This window comes from Grus americana, chromosome 8 (assembly GCF_028858705.1).
Source record: "Grus americana isolate bGruAme1 chromosome 8, bGruAme1.mat, whole genome shotgun sequence".
NCBI lineage: Eukaryota > Metazoa > Chordata > Aves > Gruiformes > Gruidae > Grus > Grus americana.
The window spans coordinates 3,623,783-3,647,936 of record NC_072859.1 but is presented as its reverse complement, the minus strand read 5'-3'; the positions used below and the strand labels follow the sequence as shown (position 1 = coordinate 3,647,936).

Genomic DNA, 24,154 nt, shown 5'->3' with positions numbered 1-24,154 from the left:
TGAACTCGGGTCTGCGCGGCCGTCCTCACCTCCCCGGCAGGTGTGGGCGCAGACCCCGGTCCGTGACGGGCAGGTCTGTACCTCGCCCTCCGGCGCCCCGTTCCCGCCAGGGAGGGTCCCCCGCGGGGCTCGGCGGCCGTCGGGGCCGGGGCGGGCGGCTCGGGGCGGAGCGGAGCGGGAGAGGGCGGCCAGGTGTGAGGGGCGGCCCCGGCCCCACTAACGGCCGCCGCGGGAGAGGGCCCTGAGGTGAGGGCAGGGGCCGCGGCGGGCCACGGGAGGCGGGGCCGGGTCGGGCACCGCCTCAGTCCGCAGCCGGGACTCCTGAGGCGGCAGCTCCAGCCGCGCCGGCAGCAGCTCCCGCACCCCGCGGCATGGACGGGGCTCAGCCTTCTCCCTCGGGGCGGCGCTGCCCCAGCCCTGCCCGATAAGAAAGGCGGAGCGGGGCCGGGGCCGCAGCCGCGCGTAGACAAAAGTTGCGGCGCTTCCTGCCCTCCGCGCTGAGGGGAGCGGAGCGGGCGGTGGGCGCCGGTCTCTGCGCTCCTCCGGGCGGGGCGTCGCATCGCAAGTGCCTGTCTCGGCCGCCGCGGGAGCTGCGCAGGCTGCCGGGGAAAATGGCTTTCCGCGGGGGCAGCGGAGCGTGGGGAGTGGGGCTGGGCGCGGGGCTGCTGCTCCTCCTCGCCCTGTGCCCCCGCGCTGCGCCCGAGCCCGGCGCCGAGAGGGAGCCCGGCGGTGAGGCGGTGCCGGAGGGTGCCTCTACCTTGGCGTTCGTGTTTGATGTGACCGGCTCCATGTACGACGACCTGGTGCAAGTTATCGAGGGGGCATCCAAGATCCTGGAAACGTCGCTAAAAAGACCCAAGAGACCCCTTTACAACTTCGCGTTGGTGCCTTTCCACGATCCAGGTAGGGATTTCTCCCTGGAGGGTCCGGGCGCCTTCCTCCGAAGGGCGGCACACGCTGAGGTGGGCTCGGGGGCGGGAAGGAAAGTCCGGGGAGGACAGCAGAGGAGGTGCTGCTCGGGGCTGGTTGTTACTGAAGGCTGGGCTTCCTGCGCTTCCAGGGGCTCGGAGCGTCCGTATTTCTGTCACAGCTTAGCCGGGCTCGCCGCTGCCGTGACTTGCCAGTAGCGAGTAGCGTTTTCTGAGCCCCCTCCCTGTGTCCGTGCAGACAAATACCAGCACCTTCCAGATGTCTTCAGGGTAAACTGAAGTGGACGATAAGTGCACCGTATGCACCAAAGAGTAGTTTAGGGGATCAAGTACTCCTAATTCTAATACGAGCTGGAGTAGCTTCAGTGACCTTCTGTGCTAATAGAGCACACGTATACTAGGAACGAAGCTACTGACGTTTTTTTCAATGCCCTTCTAGGGAATACACTTACAAACATACATAATACAGTTGCACTTTTCCTCTGGTCTTCTTGTCCCATGTTTACATTCACAAACTTGCACTGAAATGATCCAGAAGCTTTACATGATGTGTTTTTTGGTTTGGGTTCTTATTCCTATCCCTCATTCTACCTTTTTTCTTTCTGCTGTATGTTGTGCGTTCCTCTCTTTCAGCATCTGTTTTCTATTCCCTTCCTATCCCTTTTCTCTGGCTTTTTTCCTCTTGCCTTGTCAAATATCTTCTGGTGACTTGAAGAGGAAATAGGAATGGGATGCTCCAGGCTGGTGATATGTGCTGTACCAGGCAGTAAAAATGCTCTTTTTCTAGAAAAATAAGGGGGGGGTGGGGTGGAATTAAAGAGTGGGGAAAAGCCCTTGAAAACTACCTTTATGGTTCTAGTTTCTGTGGAATATCTCAGAATATGATATTTCAGAAGTTAATTCTTAAGAGTTCAATTTTTGCAGGGATGTAATCAAATGAAAACAGATACCACTATTTCCCGCAGTCATAGATACTTCTTCCCACAAGATATGTGTTTGCTATTGTTATAAATACTTCAAACCAAATGCTTGGAAACTTAGAGAAAAACTTGTCTTTGCAAATTTTTCTGTTTTGTTATTGATAAGTTTGTATAGGTTTTCTATCTTTTTTTTCTTATAAAGACTCCACCATTGTGGTATCAGAGTGTCCTATCACAAAAGGGTCTGTTTATCTACCTTACTGCTTTCACCTTTGGTGTCACTTCCCCTCCCCCCCCCCCCTTACTGTTTTGTTATTTTATGGAAAAAAATATATATGGGACTTAAAAAGCATCAGGGCACAGAAGTAAACAAGAAGGAAAAGATTTTGGTCAAGTGTAGAGACTAGAACTCTTTTATATCCTTTTGGAAAATCAAGCTAGTAGTTCTCCTTGGAGCTCTTTCTCCTTGGAGCAGGCAGAAAATCAACACGATGGGTTGGAAGCGTTTTGGTTTTATTTTCTCTTCACAATCATCACACTTTATACATCTTTCCTTTCTGCTCACCAAAGTGATCCACTATCAGAATTGATAGTTCCCTTTTTCAGAGGGCTTGGGTATATGCATCAACCATGGGAGCAAGAAGATGATCTTGAATATTGCACTTCTAGTTTACAGGTTTGTGTGAATAGTCCTTTGTTCTTGTGCATCCTCGGTAGAAACAAGTTCCAGCTTTTATATCACTGGTAGTTCCAATGCTTAGCTTTTACCACAGGCCACTTTCAAATACTTTGTTTCAATAGTTAGTTTTGTCTTTCTGGTACCACATGTTTTCTCTTCCTCACTCAGTTTTTCTTCTACACATTTTCTCCTCTTCATTCCTTTTCTCCCATTTCCCAGATGCTCTTGTTTCCACTGGCTCTCCAGGATCTTTGCTTCTGTTACAGACTGATTCTTTTAATCATTCTTTGCTGTACCACCACCTTGCTCTGCACATACCTCACTAGCAACGAATCCACTGCCACCTTCCTCTGCTTGATTCATGTTTTTTCCCCTTGGCAGACTTCTTGCTTCCTTGCCTCCTCCCCCATTCCCTCCCTTTCCACAGGAGATCCCTTTCCTTGGCAAATGTTAGATTTCATTCAGCAGAGTAACCGAAACTTAAACCTGCAGAGAGCTGACCTGTACAACAAAGAACTGCTGGCAAACATATATTGGTGTATCCTGTTACATGTCTCTATATGGAAGTCCAACTTCCCTGCATAGCCAGAGGGGGCCTCGCTTTTTAGTGTGATGGATAACTTGTGAGGTCATAAAGCTGTTTGAAAGTGGAGTATGTATAATTTTAAACTTCATTTTGTCTAAATTTCTGAAAACTATTTATGTCTTTCTTGAAATTAGAAGGACACACCACTGTCCAGTGTCTTGAAATTTATGGATGTAGCAGTGGAGACTGCTGGTGATCTGGTATCTTATGATGACCAAGTCTAGGCACTTGAAAAGAAAATACAAGAAATACTGTTGTGACCAGTTCTTCAACATCTGTTTTTGAATCTATGGAGAAGTAGCTTTTCTTAAAAACGTGATGAAAAATATTGCTTGGCTTGTATTTCAGTGTCCATTTACCTAGTGTGCTTTCTGAAGACTGCTCAACATGATGAGTGTGAGATTATTATTTTTTTTTGTTCTTCAAGTTGTCTGTTTATTTGCTCAACTGATGACCTTTTTTTTCTCAGAAAAGAGCTTTATATGTAGCTGCTCAACAGACAAATTCTTCTTGATGTTTTTGTGAGGTACTGTGGTCCGTGCGGTGAAAGGGACTCTACAAGGAGTTGAACCTCAGCTCCAAGGAGCTTGTCTTTGTATAAAGCTGTCCTGATCCAGATACACTGTTTATTGATAGGTAATTACAATTTAAAGGTGGTGTGGATTTGGCTTTGAGCTCCATTGTTTTCCTAATTTATGTTGCATGATGTATGCTGAGCGGTGCCCCAGTCATTCACTTTGCAGTACTGCTTGGTTAGTACTGAGTAGCGAAACAGCTCAAGTGCTTTCTAAGCACCATAAGGGAACAAGTTGCTGACAAGGAAGGTATATTCACTAGAACCATACAAAAATCTGTCTTGGAAGAGTCCTTGACATCACACAAGGAACATCCAAATTATTTATAATTCGAGTTATTTAAAAATCCTCCTATATTCTACTGGACTACATTGTTACCAAAGTGCTGTGTATTAATGCTGCATTTGGATATGCCAATGCATTGTGGTCTTTGATGGTTAAGTGTGGTGTTATGACTACTGCAATGGTATTTTGGTAAAACAATAATAATTAACAAGTATATGTTTTTAGTATCGAACCTGAGGGTTTGGCATAGCCCAGACTTAAAACCTAGAGAAAGAATTTCTAGTGGATTTCATATTCTGATACTGCTGTACCATCTGTTGGTATGCTCAGCTCTCCATTTTGAAAAAGCCTTTTGTTTTGGATTCCGCTTTGTGTGTAAGCATGTGCAATGCTTTAACAGATGACAGGAATTTTTCTATTGTGGTTTTTCAATGCCTAAACATGGCCACAGAAGTTTTGTAGATAGTGAAAAGGGCTGTTGACAAAGAAATCTCTTGCCAGACTTGTGTTCAATGGAAAAACTGAAGGAAAAAAAAGTCTCGAATTAAAAAGAGTTGGCACAGGAAAATTTTGAATTGGAGCTGAAGATCAGCAAATGCTTTTGTAGTTGCGTGTTGTGGGTCCTGATCTCCTACTAACTAACTCCTATTGTATCCTGTGGAAATGGGATTGGACTCAGAATGTCTTTATTTAACATCTGTGGCCAGCTTTTCTACTTTTTCTTTATGCCATTAAGGAATTTTGGAATGGAAAATAAGCCTAAGAGGACAAATTCATCCCTAGTATTCTGTAAAGCTAATGGAATTATACCAGTAATAACTCTGTGTAATTTAATCAAGCATTCCTTTAGTGTGAACGACTATTTTATAGACCAAACTCCAGCAATTCATTTCAATTGCAAGAAAAATGGAGGGAATATATAACCTCTGGACTTCCTAGTGCACAGGATGATGTTTGCCTGTTAATACTCTGCCTGTCTACAAATCTCTGATATGAGTGTCTCCTAACCCTGTTTCTTAACAAATCAGATAGGCAACATATTGCCTCTGTGAGAAAAGGGAAAACCTTAATACTGCTTTGTTCAGATGGGAAAATAGTATCGAACTGAAGTCATCCACCCAGGGTCACACAGTAAATATGTAGGAGAACTAGAAATGCAATTTCTCTTTTACACCTTGATCCCACTCCTCTTTTTTGAGGTTAAAGCTCCAACTATATCACAGAGCAAAGGCACGTAATTATGTTTAACTTTATAACCTGGGGTCTCCTTTATTTAACAGACTTGCAGTGCTATAGCCGTAAGAACGGTTAGGCTGCTGAGCCACATACTAGCTTGGAACAAGTTCAGAAGGTCATATGAAAGGTCTGAGAACTTTGGTTTTTGCAGGTTTGATAGTTTTTTTTAGAAGTTATAATGAAAAAGAAATAATGTTTTTTCCAGATGAGGAACATAAGAAATTAACATTAGGCTGTTAATGGCATTAAAATTTTTCATACTTCTTGATATAAAAAGTATCGTGGTTATACAAACGGATAATAAAGAGAGATGGAAAGCTGGGTGCAGAAATGGAGAAGTACAAGCTTTCCTTTGCACGTTCACTTCTGCCATGATAAAGACACTTGTGAGTGGTGAAGAATAAGTTGTCCTCTGAGTGTAGCAATAAAACCTCCACTCCTGCTCAGCTGAAATTCTTCCCGTTTTTAATGCCACTGCTGCGCATGGCTGACCTTCCCAATATAAGCCACCGCTTTGTTCTTCCTTTCTGTACCCACAGGTAAGTGGTATCACTGCCTCTTCACCTCCCAGCAGGTTTCTGACATCAGACTTTCCTGATAACTTTCCTCCAACATGTTGCCCTGCACTTACCCTTTCACATTCTTCTTGAGGTCTTTGGCCTCAGGCTTTACTCTCAGATTTATGGGTGTCTATTAAAATTTTCAGGCAAAGGCTGAATGTATAAAAATCAGTTGTCCGAAATCTTTTCCCATTTGGGAGAAGGTAAATGGTCCTTCTAGTATAGCCTGAAGAAGGAGGTCATTGTCTTCAGGATTCCCTCGGGTTCCTTTGGGTGGGGGGAGAAATGCTTCAAGCCTTGGTATTACTTTTACTCAAGAACAGGAACAGGGCTGTGGAGAAACTGCATGGCAGTAGGTTGCAAAGCAAGGAGGACAAGTTTAAGGGCAATGCGGTATTTTGTACTGGTATCTGAGTTTGCCAGCACCACCGAAGTGGAGTTTGTACAGGGAATAGGGGCAGCATGAGAAAAGTCTGGGAGCTCCTGTGGTGTGCTGTTCCCTTGCAGTTCTCATTCTGGGAATGAGACCTGTTGGTGTCACTGCCTTTGTGGGCAAGTAATAGCACTTAGTTGAGGTTGGCTTGTTATAAGCCATGCTGTGGTGTGATATAAACTTCCTTAGTACTTCAGTGGGTGACATTCAGCACTGTGTGGGTGTCAATTGAGTTTTGAGTATGCTGTGATGGAACTAGGGGTTTAGAGAAGAGGCAGGGGGAGGGATATTGCCAGTGTTGCCATTCGTTTGCTGAAGAGAGAGATTCAGTGGGTTGCTGCTGTGTGTGTGTGTGTCCTGGAGGGACCTCATGTCAATCTGTGGTATTCTCCAAACGCACAGTGAGATGGAAACGGAATCTCTGCCTGTCAAGAACTGAGGACTTGGTGAATTCTGTCTTTGGGTAGTAGCTCTTCCTGTCCGCATTCAGCGGGTCGTCTTACCTTCCTCGGTAGGTAAAACTGTTTGAAAGCTGTCTAATATTTGAACTAGACAAATTATTAGGTTGACAAGGAGGAATAAGCTGCTTGCCAATGAAATTCCTGTTGGCAAATGTTTCGCAAACACTGGGTACTTATAAAAATCCCATAGTTTTTATAGGAAGGAAAGAGTTCCCCAACTCTGATAAGAGTAGGGTTAGAGGCAAAGAAAATTATTCTCTGCACTTAATTGAAACAGTTTTCTTATTTTGAGAGGTGAGTGGATTATTCCCAAAATCCAAAGGCGGGGGCGGGGGGAAGTGCTAATTTAACGAGTCCGATCTCCCTGTCCTGGTGTAGCAGCTCTACTGATGCATCACAGAATATCAGGTTAAAGTTGTCATGGCTGATCTTTGAGTAGTGTTCTCTGGTGACCTCAAACTTCTGAAAATCCTATCTGAAAAACTCAAGGTTATGTAAGGCTTTTCTGGATTTGATTTATTTTGGACTTCCTTAGATGTATAGTGACAGCAATAGTGAGTGCATGTCCAATTTTTGAGTTTTTCTTTCATGTTTTAGGAGAGACAATGTAAATTTTTAATGGTTTGGTGCTGTCTTGGTATGTCTGAAGACAAATAATAACCAGCGCTGGGCATAACAACTGTTAAATCTGGCCTTTTGTGCTATAACTGTTGAAGTGTTACTATTATTATTTCACCATTGACAGTTTCAGCAGGAAGTACTCTGTTTCCTTAAGGCTCAAATACTGCCTCTTTATTGTTGTTACTACTACGAAGTTTTATTGTTACTGTCATCAGTTGAATGACAATCACCAATACTATGTAATAGTGAACAGCTCTGAGTTGATAAAGTCTAAAGCACTTACAGATACTTTCCATCTCTGAGACTTCTATGATAACTGTACCGACTGTATGCAAAATAAGTGTTTTAAAACCTTGTTGTCATCTTTAACAGAGACATTGTGATATCCGTAAAATCAATTCTATGTGATTACATGGCTGTTGTCTTGGTCCTCTGGAAGGATTTATCTGAGGTCCCTCTGAAAGTAGCTGTTCGTATAGATTACAGAAGACAGTATTGCCGGTGCCAGAAGCTCCAAAATCTGTGAGACAGCCCAAATGTTGTGACATCATCCAGAAGCCTAGTAGAGCCTCACTTACAACTTCTTTTTCTACTGTCTTAACTCTGCCTGTCCAGCCCTGAGGATATGCACAATGGTAACTGCCACCCCACCCCCCTTTAATTCTTGAATCTTTTTTGCAAAGGAAAGGATTTTCATCCCTGTGTTTACTTGCAGATACAAGGAGATTCTTTTCCTTAGGAAAAAAAGTAATAATGCCTCAATTATGTTATTCTCTTCTGCTTTGCATTATGAATTACTTTTCATGTTACGTCGGAAATTGTAGCCTGCTAATTTATACAGAAGCTACTTGTTCTATTTTTGCATTGCTGTCCCCAGCTCCAAGTGGTGACAATTATGTGAAAATCTCTGTAGCTCGTTAGCAATGCATCCTAATGTTATTCTGTCCCAATAATTATTACTGATGTAGTTTGGCAAACGAAGCTAGCTGTTCAGAACTGTATGCCTGTTCTCTATAGCTCCTGGAGTTTAGATGGAGGATACTTCTCTAGAGCAAATCTGCTGTTTCTCAAACAGCAGTCACTGTTATGGTGCAAACTCAACCATCAGGTATGTGACAATGTAGCAAATGATTGTACAAAGTTGTAAATTCGTCTGGAATACACTGATTTTTAACGTAAGAGCTTTCTATGAGTTGCCTTAGAATCTTTACATTACTATTATCCCTCCATGGACCTGAAAAACTCTTTCACTTCCCAGTATAGTAGGTTTTCCTTCATATCACTTACTACTATTGCATTTTCAAAGACTAATAGGTAGCAAAATATAGACTTTGCTGGAGGATTGCATACCTTGCTGAGAAGGGAAGGGCGGTGTGTAGGTTCTGTAACTTCCACTCAGATACGATTGTGTCTCTAGATCATCTGCAGTGAGCTGAACCTGTTGAGAAGCCGCTCATTGCTGTTCTCCGGGACATCAGTGTAGAAGTGTAGGTGTGCATCACACAATACACGTTTAAAGAGCAGCACAAATCCGCACAGTGACAGTATGAAATTCTGGTTAGTCTTTCAGCTGCTGCTGTTCTGCACAGAAAGATTTGTCCCTGCCTTCCCATCACAAGTTGCTGCCCCATTATTTCTGCTACTTTAACTATTTGTTGATTGATCTCAAAACAAATATCAGAGAGTACTGCACGAGATTAGAAAGTGATCAAGCTGGTGCCAGTTAAACTGAAAAAGCAGTGGACCCTTGCCCCGGATAAAAAGTGAGCATATTTTGCCATGTCCTGAATTACCCAAGCAGTGAATATGGTTTAGTCCCTCTGAAACATGGTGTGGAAGGAAGATCTGTTGAAGCTGTAATCTCTGCCTGCCTGGGCAGCTGAGGACTGTGCTTCTCCTCCTTGTGAAGCAGGGAATGGTAGTGACTCTGATTGAAGGTAGCGATGTCTGATAACTGGGAGCAGTGGGGAGAAGGTAGATACCAACAGTGTAAGAGCTGAATTTGTAGTTTTCTGCCTTCCTTCATTCTCCTTCCCTTCTTCCCCCCAATTTTCCATTTATTTCTCAAAAGTTGCAGTAGCTTGTGTTTCCACAGAGTCATGTGTAGAAGCCAAGTTAATCCTATTCACGGCAGTAATTGTGTGATAGTGGGCCGCATTGGCTACGAGTCTTGAGGGGAGCTCTCTGGTGTGGAAAGAAACGAGAAATTTCTGATGTTGTATGCATCTACTGAATTGGTTTAAGTGCCCACAAATCAAACTTCTAATGATTTATAAAAAGCAGGGATTTGATGCAGATCCTCAAGTCCTTTTAAGGTATGACTAAGCTGTCCCTCCCTGAGACTGATATATTCTCTTTCTCATCTGGGGAAAGCAGTACTTAGTTCTGAGAATGCACAGAAATGAAACCAATAAGGAGGCATAAATATTATATACCTCTTCATCTCACTTTAACTGAGTAGTGTTCATTGTCAGTGAAATACATAGAGGGAAGTTGACAAGGAGGTGAACCAGAGAATATTTGTGTCTTGACATGCCAGCCTTGCTCTTTTAAAGCAGCCACGCTAGAAGATAACTGTGGAAAAACAGTGCCTTCTGTGGTGGGGAATGCCTTTAGTGAAGAGAGGAACTTGAGTTCTCAGAGGAGAACAAAGGGGGGAAAAAACCCCAAGAACTGAAGGCTGCTGAAACTGAGACTCTGTGATCCTTAATCCTTGCCCCATGTGCTGCACTCCCATCCAGCAGTTCCAGCTTGATTTGGAGCAGGTACAGGGACGCGTTTGTGTGCCTTTTGAAAGCTCTCTCTGCTGGAGAGCTGGGCTGTGTGTTAAGTGCAGGAGGGTAAACAATACTTGCCCTGCGTAGGGGGCATGGAGCAATGGGACTCCATTTGCTGGTACAAATTGTGCTTCAACTTCTTTTAACCAACGGTGAGCAAAATGAGTTTATATTGGGTCGGTGCTTTGTTATGTGTTGGTGACATTCTTCATCCTGCTGTACCAACTTGTTGGGAACCTCAGAGCTATTTCCGTGATGCTGTGTGGACTTGAAATATGTGTGTCTCTAGTCTTTCTGACTTGTGCTTTACGCTTCTTGTGTGTGTATTGGAGGCTGCTTGGAATTTATACTAGAGTGGGTTCAATTCAGTCAGTTGAGGATCTAGATAAGCTGGATTAAGGAGTATGGAAAAGGAGCAGATACTTAATTTAGTTAATGGATTTTGAATGTGGCCTAAAGAATGTCAGGAGGAATGCTTTAGATGGAGAAAGCCCTCAGATGCCAGTTGGTATATATTTTCCAATCAATGATTTGATTTTTGGCATATGCTGTGGGCTTTGGTTTTGAAGGAGACGCATACATCAGAGAAAATATTGGGAACATATGTTTTTGAGTTTGCAAATGGCAAAACAATTTCTCTGTTGAAAGAGACTGGTGTTACTTGATCGGCTCACCATGCCTTGATAATCAACCGTTTTGTTAGAAGAAATAGGATGGATTTAATGAAATGTACTCTGGGCTGGCTGCTTCATATGCTTTCTTTACTACTGCCAGGGAGAATGTGTTTTACCCTTCAGTTACGTTGTTGAATATAATTATTTTTTATAACTATTGCCAGTGTTTAGGATTTCCTGTTTTAGGTGTGTTGCTCTCAGATCTAATTTATGAGAACCTTCAGTTATGCTTATTGTGAATTCATGCTGTGCAGTTGTGGTTGGGTGAACTCTGGGCCTGAGATTTGCATTTTACCTAGGGATAGTTTGCAATGTTATGTTTTTAAGTGGGATCAGAGTGGTTTAGGTTACGCGTGTCCCCCTGTGGTCTATGGTTAAACTTCTCTGTTGCCTTTTGAAGAATGTGTGCCAACCTATTCTTTAGTAACTGCAGATGTGAGCTGAGCTTTTCCCTGGTTTTGCCAGAGGAAAAGCACAATGATTTCATGTTTCTGAAGCACTTGAATGGGCTCGTGTTACGTCAAGACATGTGAAGCAGTGATGCTGAGGACAGGATTCATCCCATTTTGCTTTAGGACCTTAACTGAAGAATCTCAGCTGAAAGACTAGCTACCCAAAGGCTCTTTCTGTAATTCACAAAAAGAAATTGGCGCCTTTATGGAGCAATTCATCGCTTGTGAATTTTTAAATAGTATGGAGTTCTCATTTGCTTTCACTGGCTGCAGAATGAGCAAAGGTTAGTTCAGTTGAAGCCCTGAATTTAGGAGGTGTGAAGTCAAGTGAGAAGCTTTCTAATCCTCCCACCCTGCTCTGGATCTTCCCGAGATTTTATTTTTATACTGTTTGTCATAGTACCATATGGACACTGACTGCTCAGATGAGCCTAGCTTACATGGAGGAATAGGTTATGATGTCCTCCCTGGCTCTGATCTGACCCCAGACCTTCAGCCCTGCTGAAGAACTTCCCCTGGTAAGACATTTTGAGCTAAAGCTAAGTAGTGCTCAGAGGCAGCCTGTACAGGCAGCTCCACCATAAACAGAGAGACCGCTGCAAGTCTGTGTTGTGGAGGGTGTTGGTGGATGCTTAATGACGTAGCTAAGCAGCATGTCTTACACCCCATTTGCCTTTACCGCAGGTTGTCAGCAGGGTTTGAACCTTGGGTGTTCAGCAGAGACTGTTCTGTGTAAGCTAGAGGAGTAATACTGGCAGCTACGAAGTTGATAATCTCTGTGGGGATAAGCCACAAATGGGGGCTGTGCTGCACATTGTTAATGTGTACTACAAATGTAAACAGGCTGTGTGTGTTTATGAAGATATGCTAACTTATTGTTCTGTATCCCATGTACTCTTCCATCTCTCTTTTCTTTGGCAGCCTTGGTACTCCTCTTCACAGAGACACTGTGTGCAATTTTCCAGCTCTGCTTCAATTGTAGCCCTTTTCCTAAAATATACTTAGCCACAGTTTTCAGTCTGTAAAATATTACTGGTAAAATATATGCATATTTGAAAATGACATGTTCCCAGACACCAAGCCAATAAGCTGCATACATCACATGCAACAAAAGATAATTGAAAGTGTTGAATTTATTTTCAGTAATGTAACCCTATTAGCAGTTTCATCTGTTCGCTCTGGAATAGCGGCTTCCTTACCATATGCCCTTGGTAATACAGCGGTTAGTGTGTGATATTAGGTACAATGAATCAAGCACGTAAGTGTTTGGAGCCTGTGTAAAACATAATGGGACTCTCAAAATAAACTTGGATGTGTGAGCTTTGTGCAGAGAGAATTTTGAACTATTCTTTTGAGGTGCCTGCACGAGCTGGCTCTTGACAGCTGGTCCCCTCACGGTGCGGAGCCTGTTGCAGAATTGCAGCTGAGAGGGAGTGAGCTTTAGCTCTGGATTTCAGTGCTCAGTGTTTTCACGGGAACCATAATGCTTCCTTCCCCTGCTGTTTTTTCCCCAGCTCCAGGACTACAAAATTACGAAGAGAGCTTTAAAAGGCAATTTCATGTAGCCTGATACATAGGAGAGCCAAACTCCCAATATCAACTTTATAACTGTAGGAGAAATTACAACCAGTAGAGCTTGTCTGCAGTGAGATGTAGCAAAAGCAGAATGGGACCCCAGATTTTCGGGCTGGAAAAACCCCACTGAAGTGGAATGAGTGGGGGTGGGTTTGTATAATTAAACGAAAATGAAGGAATGTCTTGTGTTGCTGTAGTCCCAGCAAAACGTCTGGTCTGTTTGCTCAGGATAGCAGCTCTAATCTATGACTATAGGTTACTGCTGGATTCCTGCCATCTTGTTTAAATTAGATTCATAGCCTGGGGGGTGGGGGTGTAAGCAGGAAGCCATTGTAATTTTCATGCTTTGGACACCAGCGTATTTTCATGAGCTGAAGTTAAGTGTCTCTGGGGATGCTGAATATCACTGAAACATTTCCTGAGTTCTCTTAAGCTGTACAATGGTATGTCCGAGTCTGTTTTCCAAAGGACAGAGCTTTTTGTTTAGTTAGTGAGGTCTTAGTTAGTTCACTGAACTAGTATGCTTTTGCACTTATAATTTATTGAGGAACAGAAAAGGAGGAAAGCTGTGCAGCAAAAATGAATTCCTCTGCCTTAGAACAGCTAGGAGTACTGTGGTTTCTTTTATGCCCACTTATTAATTTATATTTCTATTTACTTAAATCCTCAAGACATTATGACTTTGCAACTGCTGTGTCAGAGCTAGTTTTTTAGGCTGTAAATAGGTGAAACGGTTAGGCAAGCACATGGTTTTAAGTAAAAGAGCAGTAGGTGGAGCACCCAGGTAGAGAGACCACGATTGCTGCCAATCTTTGGGCTAATCACTTTGCATTGTGGCACTTCTTTTCCATTTTATGTTACTTAGCTTGTACAGCACCAACACAACAGTAGTGTGGTTTTAATTAGAGATCTTTAGCACCACTGTGCACACCCTAACTACTGTCTTTTACCAGAGTTTGAGTACCAGAAGTACTGCTAGCCCCCACAAGTGGCACAGGCAAAGCCAAGCCCCAGCTGGCCCCTGGCAGACAGCACCAGGAGGACACGGTGTGCACTTTCCTACAGCATTGGAGACCATAACATGGTGCTTAGGCAGTGGTGCTTGTCCAGGAGTGTTGTCTTCTGATTTAATAACATATTTCTTAAGATCTTACATCTTGGTGTCTTAAGGCATTTCAGATGAGTGGGGGTTTTTTGGTGTTTGGGATTTTTTGTTTGTTTTGTTTTTGGTCATGTCTTCCCCCTTTAAATTTTACATGAGCTGAATGAAAACACAGGGAATTCATGTGACTTACTCCTGAGTCACAGTCCTCTGTGTTAACCACAAACCCACAAATCACTTATTTGTCCCTGAAATGTTTACTCTTCCTTTTCCTTTCTTTCCTAATCTGTCAGACTCCCACATCTTCTTATGTTCTCTGCCTCTTCCTTCAGCCTATCCCTCCCTCAAAGTTTCCATTGACCCTTTTCCCTCAGAGGTTCACTGTCCCTTCTCAGCACTCTCCTTTATCTCAAGATTTCTTGGCAGTCTGGAGCATCTTTTACATATACAGACTGTATCCTGGTGATGAAATGTGTTGCTGCTGAAGGCAATGTATTCTTGCTCTGAAGGGAGCGCTGTGTTAGCCACACACAGGTTTGTGCAGGAGATGATGAAGTCTGTCCCTCACTGCTTTCAGTGTCTGATGGCTGATGTTTGCCTTGGCATGAGTGAGGGTGGTAGCAGGGACATGGGTCATTTTCACTTTGCATGTTGGCCACGTGAGCGAGGACGTTTCTAGAGTTTGTTCTGCATCTGAATTGCACCAACGGACTGTGATATTTTGTTCTCTGAAATTTTGGCTGAATCTGTGGACATACATACAGTTTCTTAAAGGTGTAGCTGTAATGGACAAAAAAAAGTACTGCTCTGCGCTGCTCTCTGCTTCCCTCTTTTTCAAGATTAGGGCTTTTTCTGATCCCCAGCCATGAGTGCTGCTCTGCAATTCTGGGTTCATTCCAAAATGTCCAGGTTAGCAGAGACTGCTGAAACTCTTTGAACTTGCTAACTTGGTTAGCAAGAGTGTGCATGAACCTCTTTCCTGCCGAGCAGAGGACGTGATGACTCGTGTCAGGACAGTTCTGGAGAGCAGGGCTGGCAATTTGTTCAGCTGGCATAGCTGCAGCAGGAAGGGAATGAGTGTCCCTAGCACTAGTGAACTGAATTGAACTGGAAAGATTGAGTTACACAGGATCTGTGTGTGTGCAAATCTAGACAGTCTCTGTTGAATGCTGATAATGGGACAAAAAAATGTGGCTGCTCTGTGTATCAAGCTTTGTTCTAAATATTACTGTTGGTGCTCATGCTTAGGGTGAGAAAAGTGAAGATCTTGTCATTACTGTAAAACCTCAGCACTTTCCCACCCTTGAAAGTGTAATGGAGTATCAGTCTGTTACCTAAAGTGAACCATGGTCTATGAAGATAAGTAATGCTTGTTGGATAAATTGCACTTTAAAGAATTTGGCAATTGTATCACTTCAAGCAAATCTTCTAAGCTCCTGGTGGTTTGGCATAGCCACCTATACTGATACATACCCACAGAATCCCAGACTGGTAGGGGTTGGAAGGGACCACCTGGTCCAACCCACCTACTAGAGCGGGATCACCCAGAGCAGGTCGCACAGGATGGCATCCAGGTGGGTTTTGAATCTCTCCAGAGAAGGAGACTCCACAACCTCTCTGGGCAGCCTGTCCCAGTGCTCGGTCACCCTCAGAGGGAAGAAGTTTTTCCTCATGTTGACATGGAACTTCCTGTGTTCCAGTTTGTGCCCATTGCCCCTTGTCCTGTCACTGGGCACCTCTGAGAAGAGTCTGGCCCCTTCCTCTTGACATCCACCCTTCAGATATTTATAAGCGTTGTTGAGGTTCCCTCTCAGTCTTCTCCAGGCTAACCAGACCCAGCTCCCTCAGCCTTCCCTCATACAAGAGATGCTCCAGTCCCTTAACATCCTCGTAGACCTCCGCTGGACTCTCTCCAGTAGTTCCCTGTCTGTCTGGAGCTGGGGAGCCCAGAACTGGATACAGAACTCCAGATGTGGCCTCACCAGGGCAGAGCAGAGGGGAAGGAGAACCTCCCTCGACCTGCTGGCCACGCTCTTCTTAATGCACCCCACGACATCATTGGCCTTCTTGGCCACGAGGGCACACTGCTGGTCACGGAGAGCTTGTTGTCCACCAGGACTCCCAGGTCCTTCTCTGCAGCGCTGCTTCCCAGCAGGTCAAGCCCTCACCTGTACTGGTGCCTGGGGTTGTTCTTCCCTGGGTGCAGGACCCTACACTTGCCCTTGTGGAATTTCATACGGTTCCTCTCCGCCCAGTTCTCCAGCCTGTCCAGGTCTCGCTGAACAGCAGCGCAGCCTTCTGCTGTGTCAGCCGCTCCTCCCAGTTTGGTATCACCAGCAAACTTGCTGAGGGTGCGCTCTGTCCCCTCGTCCAGGTCACTGATGAATATGTTGAACAAGACCGGACCCTGTACTGACCCTTGGGGCACACCACTAGCCACAGACCTTCAATGACACTCCGCAGCGCTTATCACAACCTTCTGAGCTCTGCCATTCAGCCAGTTCTCAACCCACCCATGTTTTTTCCTTTTGGAGGGAAGGTGCGGAAATACTGTATAGCGTAGAGATGTGTGGTAGCTTATGGAGATGGAGCTCTAGCTTAGCAAGTGGTACGAGATTTGTTTCTGTAAGGGGTATGAGGGAAGCAACTTAAGAGATGCTGTTGCATGCCTGCTTCATGGGGATGAATCTTGTTTTGTAAAGAGTATGGTATGAGATGAAAGAAGCAAACAAGAACAGCTCTAAATAAGTGAAGCATGTTTTGAATTAACTCTTTAATTTGCATAAAGCTTATTTAGAGGCAGATTTGAAGTGCATAAAACCTTTCAAACTCTAGAAATTTTGGCTGTGAATATTTGTGATGACTCAAGCCCATCTCACCTTTTGTGTTGTAGCTACATCGCATTAAACAGTTTCTTAGTTACTTGCAATGAAATGTCCCATTGTGTAGATATAAAAGCCATTTTTTCCACTTCCATATTCCATCTCATTGAACAGGTTTTGATCTCAGTTAACATGGAGTAAATCCAGAGTAATTCCATTACAAACAGCGAAGTTAGTTTGGATTTACACCAGTATAACTGAGGTCAGAGTCTGGCTGTGGTTGTCTGCTTTCTTATTTTGCTAAATATTACATATTTCCCAAATATCCCTTAGCATCTCCTCTTCAGACCTTGCTGGCTCCTCCTACTTTCCCAAATTCCAAGAGTAACAACATAGGTGAAATTTGCTTGATGAAAGATTGTTTAAGCAGGGTCTGGTTTTTATTAGCTCAGCTGTTTTTCATTTTTTCAGCACTGTTTGAAGTTTCATTGTACTCAGGATAGGATCTGAATGCAACGTGCTTTTCCTACTTGACTCAATTTTGTCAATTAGAAGTGCGGTGTTTTAAATTATAGGGTGCTCTCCGACATTATCATTGAGTAAGAATTGTATGCCTCAGTGACATTTCAAAGCAGCTTTTAGCTCCAAAGATCAGAAAAAGGAAAAAGGTTGTGCCTTAAGGCATTACTGTTAATCAGCAACATAGCATGTTTGAAAGAGCTTAGTAAATGCAAGATGTGACTTTGGAGAATGAGATGAATTAAATTTTTCCTGTTTTTGTTTGTATTTCCTGACATGAATCTAGCTTTGTAGAAGTGTACTCTGAACTTTATTACAGAGCATTTTAATTTACCATGTGTGAGACATGTGGAATTTCATCTAGGTTATTCTGTTAGTTAAATTGGGTTTATTATTAAGGTTAGATGTTAGGACAGTTTTATCTGTGTTTATATAGTTTAGCTGGTCCACTGGGGTCTTGGTCCTCATAATCATACCAGAAATGAATCCGTAACAGTTGTATTAACAACTTTATAGTTGGACTTCTACTGTTACAGTATCTCTACCTTCATATGATGATAAATAATCCTGCCCAGAATATCTAGCTCTTACATGAAGGATAAAGAAAGGATGGGAGATGGGAAACACCACACCCTTCAGTTTTTAGACCTTGGGCACAAACAAACTGTCTGTAGTTAAGCAAAACACTTAAGAATGTTTTTTTTATATTCTGTTGATTTTGATATGATTTCACATATGCTTAAGTGTTTTTCTGAGTGAGGCCTTACAGATTTGCCTTGGGCAACAAAGAGAATCTTTGGCAGAACTAGTGATTTAAACCTGAGTGATAATCATTGGGATGCCATTTTGTACTGCAGAAACCTGAGTGAGAGCTTCACAGAAAGACTTCAGTCACTGTTCATGTCTGTACCTGAATCTCTCCTAAATTCCACGTAGTGACAGTCTTCACTGTGACTATAGCAGTGGGCAGTTCTCAAAACCAGATGGTTCCTTGATCCGGCACAACAGCCTGTTTAAAGAGTTAGTCATGCACTTAGAGCCTTTGTTCCTTGGCATCAGCATTCAAAAAAGCCTGATTATGAATGTATGTAGGAATTTCAGGTTGGTTTGTGAATGCCATTAAGAACCTGTATGTTTTGGTTCTTGTTGTTTTGAGCCTTATTTGGGACGCAAGAAATACGGCATCAGTTTGTATACCTGTGCTTTCTTCTTAGAAGAGACTGTGCTGTGCGCTGGATAACTGCTCTGGCTTCTCGGGTGGTCAGTGGTGGAAGCCTTGTGGCTGGAATGAGAAAGTTCTTGAGAGGATGTTCAAAAACAGAAAGGGTGTTGGCAGAGGCCGCCCTCTAAAGAGACTGCCCTTTGAGGAAGGGAAGCTATTCCATTATCGCGTGCTGGCCTGAGACTCGCACAGGGCAATGAAGTCCCACTGAAGGGGGTGGCATTCAGAAGTAGGTTTTCTTCAGATCTGCACTGCTTATGCTGATGAAAAGCGTCTGTAGTTAAGATGTTCCTTTTCTAGGACTGTGCTTCCTTGCTTTACAGCTAGGCCGTGCCTGGACAGCATAGCTAGCAAACCAGAACTCTCATCGCTAGTAGGCCTCTTGTTGGAAATGCATGTTTGGAAAAGTGTGTAAGTGGAGGTGAAACGGGCAGTTGAAGATTCAGTCTTGAGTCGCTGGATGGCTGAACTCTAAGCCTTGCTGCCTGTGAAGGACATCAGGCATGAGATCGGCACTTGAGGCTGTGCCAGTGAGACATTGCAGCAGGAGCACCAAGCAACCCTTAGCAGAACAAAGACAGAATCTAGGCTATAATCATAGAATCACAGAGTGGTTTGGGTTGGAAGGGACCTCAAAGCCCATCTAGTTCCAGCCCCCTACCATGGGCAGGGACACCCTCCGCTAGCCCAAGTTGCCCAAAGCCCCATCCAACCTGGCCTCGAACACTTCCAGGGAGCCAGGGACAGCCACAGCTTCTCTGGGCAACCTGTGCCAGGGCCTCACCACCCTCACAGGGAAGAATTTCTGCCTCACTTCTCATCTAAATCTCCCCTCCTTCAGCTTAAACCCATTCCCCCTTGTCCTGTCACTACACTCCCTCATAAACAGCCCCTCACCATCCTTCCTGTGGGCCCCTTCAGAAACTGGAAAGCCACAATTAGATCTCCCTGGAGCCGCCTTTTCTCCAGGCTGAACAACCCCAACTCTCTCAGTCTGTCCTCATAGCAGAGGTGCTCCAGCCCTGTGATCAGCTTTGTAGCCTCCTCTGGACTTGCTCCAACAGCTCCATGTCCTTCTTGTCCTGGAGACCTCAGAGCTGGACGCAGTACTGCAGGTGGGGTCTCACCAGAGTGGAGTAGAGGGGCAGGATCACCTCCCTCGACCTGCTGGTCACACTGCTGGTGATGCAGCCCAGGACAGGGTTGGCTTTTGTGGGCTGCAAGCGCACACTGCCGGCTCATGTGGAGCTTCTCATCAATCAATACCCCCAAGTCCTTCTCCTCAGGGCTGCTTTCAATCCATTCCTCACCCAGCCCGTAGCTGTGCTTGGGATTGCCCTGACCAACGTGCAGGACCTTGCCCTTGGCCTTGTTGAACTTCATGCGGTTCGCATGGGCCCACCTCTCCAGCCTGTCCAGGTCCCTCTGGATGGCATCCCTTCCCTCCAGTGTGTCGACCCCACCACACAGCTCAGTGTTGTTGGCAAACTTGCTGAGGGTGCACTTGATCCCGCTGTCCATGTCACCGACAAAGGTGTTAAACAGTGCTGGTCCCAGAAGGGCAAGTTCAATCTATTTTAAGACTAGCTTCAGCTAGAAGAATGTATTCTGTCTGAGAGAGGTATAACTAGTGCTCTTGTTCTTTAAAGAAAGATGAGTCATATGCATTGTGTGACAATTCGGACCATTTAAGTTATTAATTCATACAGTCTATTAAAAATGGAAAGGAAGAAGAATAATTTTCAATGGTGTAGAGTTTTTGGATGAGTTTGGTATTCTTAGCTCTACTGGAATCTTACTAAGTGCTCATAATTGTAAAAATTGTTCCATATTATATGCTAAGCCACTTTGCTCTGAAGAGGTTGAGTAGCACTCACTTGCCAACTCTGATATGACAGGAGCAATGATCTACTTGAGGGTGGACATAGCTGTAGTAACATCTAGAACAACTGCTGCTGTTTAGTATAAGTCTTAAGTCTTAATGATATTAGAATACTAGATGTATTATTGTGTCAGTCTGATGAAAGAATATAAGAGATGAGAAACCCATGTAAGATAAACACTGAAACCATGCCCCTACCCATTCAATTCTTAGCTAGCACAAAAAGGGTGGGAAACTGATGACAGGGCAGCTGAAAACACCACCAATTGCGAGCTGATGAGATCAGTCTGTGAGCCCCTTTATTTCTTCTCAACAATGGTGAGTGACAAAAATCTCGGGCTGCACTGAAAGTACGCTTTCGATGTTCCCCAGTGGCATCCTCAGTTAATGTACTTCAAGCTGGAGCAACTAAGAAATTAGCACCCACTTTTTCCCTTGTGCTCACAGGTGAGGGGAGTGGTTACCACTTAAAATATCTTAGTAGGAATTGTCAGAGTGTGTTTGAAAGCACCTGCATGTTAAGAGAGTAAGTGGTGGTTTTTTTCAGGGCCTGCATTGTGTCTGGAAGAAAATATGCTTTTCATTTGAGCTACATAAACAGCACAAGGCAGGTTATAGCATTGATTTTTTGGTTTTTTTTGAGCTTGATGGCTTCATGGCCACAAATCCAAATTTTCCAAAGAAGAAAGCTTTGTGCTCTGTTGTATAAACAGGCTGAACAATTTACTGAAAACAGTCATGGTAAATGCTTCAATTTTTAAATTTAGTAATTCTTTAAAAGTAACTTTGGTAATTATTTAGCAATTGATTATTTTATTTCCATGTGAGAGTTCCATGTTTTTCTAGTAGTGAGCTGAGTACATCCTGGTCTTGTTGGACTAGGCCAGATAGAAGGTGAAACTGGGAAATACAGGGGTCAAGGCAAACGAGTTGGTCTAAGCTAGCTTCTGTCTGAACATAAATAGTGGTATTATTTTGAACAGATTTTAAAAGATGAGCAAACAGAAAACAAGGTTTCTGCATAACATATTCCTGTTTAACTGATTTAAGTTATCCTCATGCAAAATGAAAAAGACTCTTGTTTAGGGTAAAAAAGTTAGTCGTCTTTTTTTTTTCCTCATCCCTCCTCACATCTGCTTTTTGAATTAGTTTGGAGTGTGCTTGCATTTTTACACCAGTAAAACTCAGTGGAATTTTATAATCAACAGATAATACGTAATGTTTCCCTCTCTTCCACAGATTCCTAAAAACTGCTGAACACTCAAACCTGCATCAAGATCAGAAATATTCTCACGATTTCCCTTTTTCCAAAGCCATGAAACAGCTTTCCTATAGCCATTAACCTCCTGCTCTGTTCAGGCATCCCACCGCACATTCGGATATGTAACGTCACGTCCCCTGCGGTCAGTGCTGGGGCAACGAGCCCTTTGCAAAGGGGTGACAGAAATCTGCGCAGAACGTGATTCTGCTCCTGCCGACGCTGCTAACCGCAGCCAATCGCACTGAACTGCGGTGTGTAGATAAGCATGGGTAAATCGGGATGGATTAGTAGCTACCCAGTTAAGCTCTCATGAATCTTGCTGTAATGAGCTGCCTAGAGTTATTGCTTGTGTAGAAGAGTTGGCAAAAAGGCCAACTCTTTGCAAGTTTGTAAGTGAGCTGCCAGCGAAAAGGAAACAAATGCTGCTTCTGGGACACGTAGATGGCATCTCAGCACTGCTGCAGCAGGCCCTGTCACCTAGATGTATCTATGGGTTGTTTTTTTTTTTTTTCTGAGCTGTGCTTTGTGGCCTTAAAAATAATTTCTTGTAAAACACTTCTGGTGGTTTAATTATGAGTTTATCCTGAGCCTAACCTGCAGGTTTGGCCGCTGCCTCGAGTTGTGGTAGCTGCTCACGCAGGGAGTGAAGACATTGCACCGTAGTACTGCTGGTGGTTAGCAAGGGCTCTTGCTTTACCTGCTCAGAGGGTGGGAAGGAGTAACAGGTAAAGCTGAGTGTCTGCTTGTCTCTTTGCAGTGGAGTCCAAGACATTTATAGTCTATTCAGCTTTAATCCATGCAATTGCTGACATTCTTTTTTGTATCTCTTCCCTGGACACACCAGCAACGTCCTTCAGCTTAGTAGGGCAGCATCATCTACTTCAAAAACTTAGCCCGCCTCCAAGACATTTTAGGTGGAGTCTGAAAGACGATGAAGAAAGCGACTGGTGAGCTTTTAGGATGCTGACTCCTGTGTGGAGGTAGCTCACGCTGGGCTGGCTTGCTGGCTGCTGCCACCAGTTCCCTGTGCGGTTTGCTCTGCGTGCATGGCTGAACTGCTGGGGAGGAAACCCCAGAACTCCTGTTTCACGGCTGGAGAAGCGAGCTGAGATGGGTGCTTTCTGAACGAGTGCACAACTCTCTTCAGCTTTGGTTCTCTTCTAGTCTTTTCTCAGTAGATTATTTTATTTATTTTTTAAAATGATGTTGTTCTAGTATAAGGTGTTTTGCCAGCCGAGATCTCAATTTTATACATCAAATGGCTGTCAGCAGAAATGATCCTTAGACATGAATTGGGGGATTGTTTATGTACCATGCAGCTTACCTAAGGTCAGTGAATTTGCAGATTCTCTTTCCGAAGTGATAAGTAAACATGTCTGGCTTGCAGCCAAATCCTCGGCAGCACAGTCAGAATCAGAGACTTCTGTGCAACAGGATTTATTTAACAAATATTGTCAGAGATTAATTGTATGACTACTGTGGGGACAAGTTCTGGGGTTTGATTCTTCCCGCATATTTAAAAGGGTGAAGTAAGTGCAATGCTACAGAGGGGGTAGTAGAACAACCGTGTGGTTGTCAAATGGCTCCCAGCAGCTAACCTCTTGGGGACTAGAGTGTGCCAGTGAGTTGACTGTGTGGCCAGTCCACCTCTGTGCAGCCTGCACTGCTGCTGCTCCAAAGTGAGAGCTGGGAAGAACCAGAAGCCATGCTGCAAGGCATTTTCACTGGTTTGGCCCTCAGAAGGGAAGGAGACACACAAGACTATTGTCACTGCCAAGCTGTTCTGGCAGCTGTGGAGAAACTCCTCAGCCTGGCTGTGTGATTCCTTTCCCCTTACCCATTTGAGTGCCTCGGGCTTGGTTCCCTATAGTTCTGCAATAAGTTTATCCTTTACTGAATGATTTCTGCTGCTTAAAAATGTTTTCGTTGGTGTCTTTTAGACAATTACAAATGTTACAGGCAAAAGTTAAGGGATGGGAGAGAGCTGCTTCCAGTCAACTCATCAGTTACCAAAGTAAACAGCGCTTTAATTAAGGTTTTGAGAGGCTTATCCTGTCATGAAAAACTTGCTATAACTTTCTTTTTAAATTGACGTTTAAATCCAAACCACTTTTTTTAAAAAAAAAAAAAAAAAAAGAACTAAAATGTTTCAGTATTCTTTTCTGCCTAGGTTGGCTCTGTCAGACAAGCAATTTTGCAGTCATGCTTTCTGCAGCTTTTTCCCATCACTTTCTTGTGCAATCGAATCCTACAACAGCCCAGGTTGGAAGGGCCCTTGAAAAATCATCTGGCCCAACCTATCAAACAGAGCCTCACCAGAAGTAAGAAATGTCTGTTAAGTAGAAATAGAAAATGAACTATTTATGAAGTCTTCACTGTTAAAATGAATAATAGATTTTTAAAAGGACCACAAAGTTCACTTTAACCTGGTACACCAGTAACTGACCTTCTTCTGACATCTTTAAATAGATGTTTTAACTTAAACTAATTGATGCTTCTTTATTCTTTTTAGCAGGACCTGTAGTGGTAGGACAAGGGGTAATGGCTTTAAACTAAAAGAGGGGATATTCAGACTATATATAA

At 43.8% G+C, this 24,154-nt stretch overlaps 1 protein-coding gene across 4 annotated transcripts in view; it reads left to right on the top strand.

Moving 5' to 3' along the window:
- Positions 1-326: 326 nt before the first annotated feature.
- HMCN1 (hemicentin 1) overlaps positions 327-24,154 on the top strand; it is a 204,855-nt gene continuing 181,027 nt past the window's right edge. For all 4 annotated transcript variants that reach the window (XM_054833523.1, XM_054833524.1, XM_054833525.1 and 1 more), the window contains exon 1: positions 327-903. In XM_054833523.1, the coding sequence (XP_054689498.1) occupies positions 612-903 (292 nt within the window). In that variant the 5' untranslated portion in view covers positions 327-611. The remainder of the gene's footprint in view (positions 904-24,154) is intronic.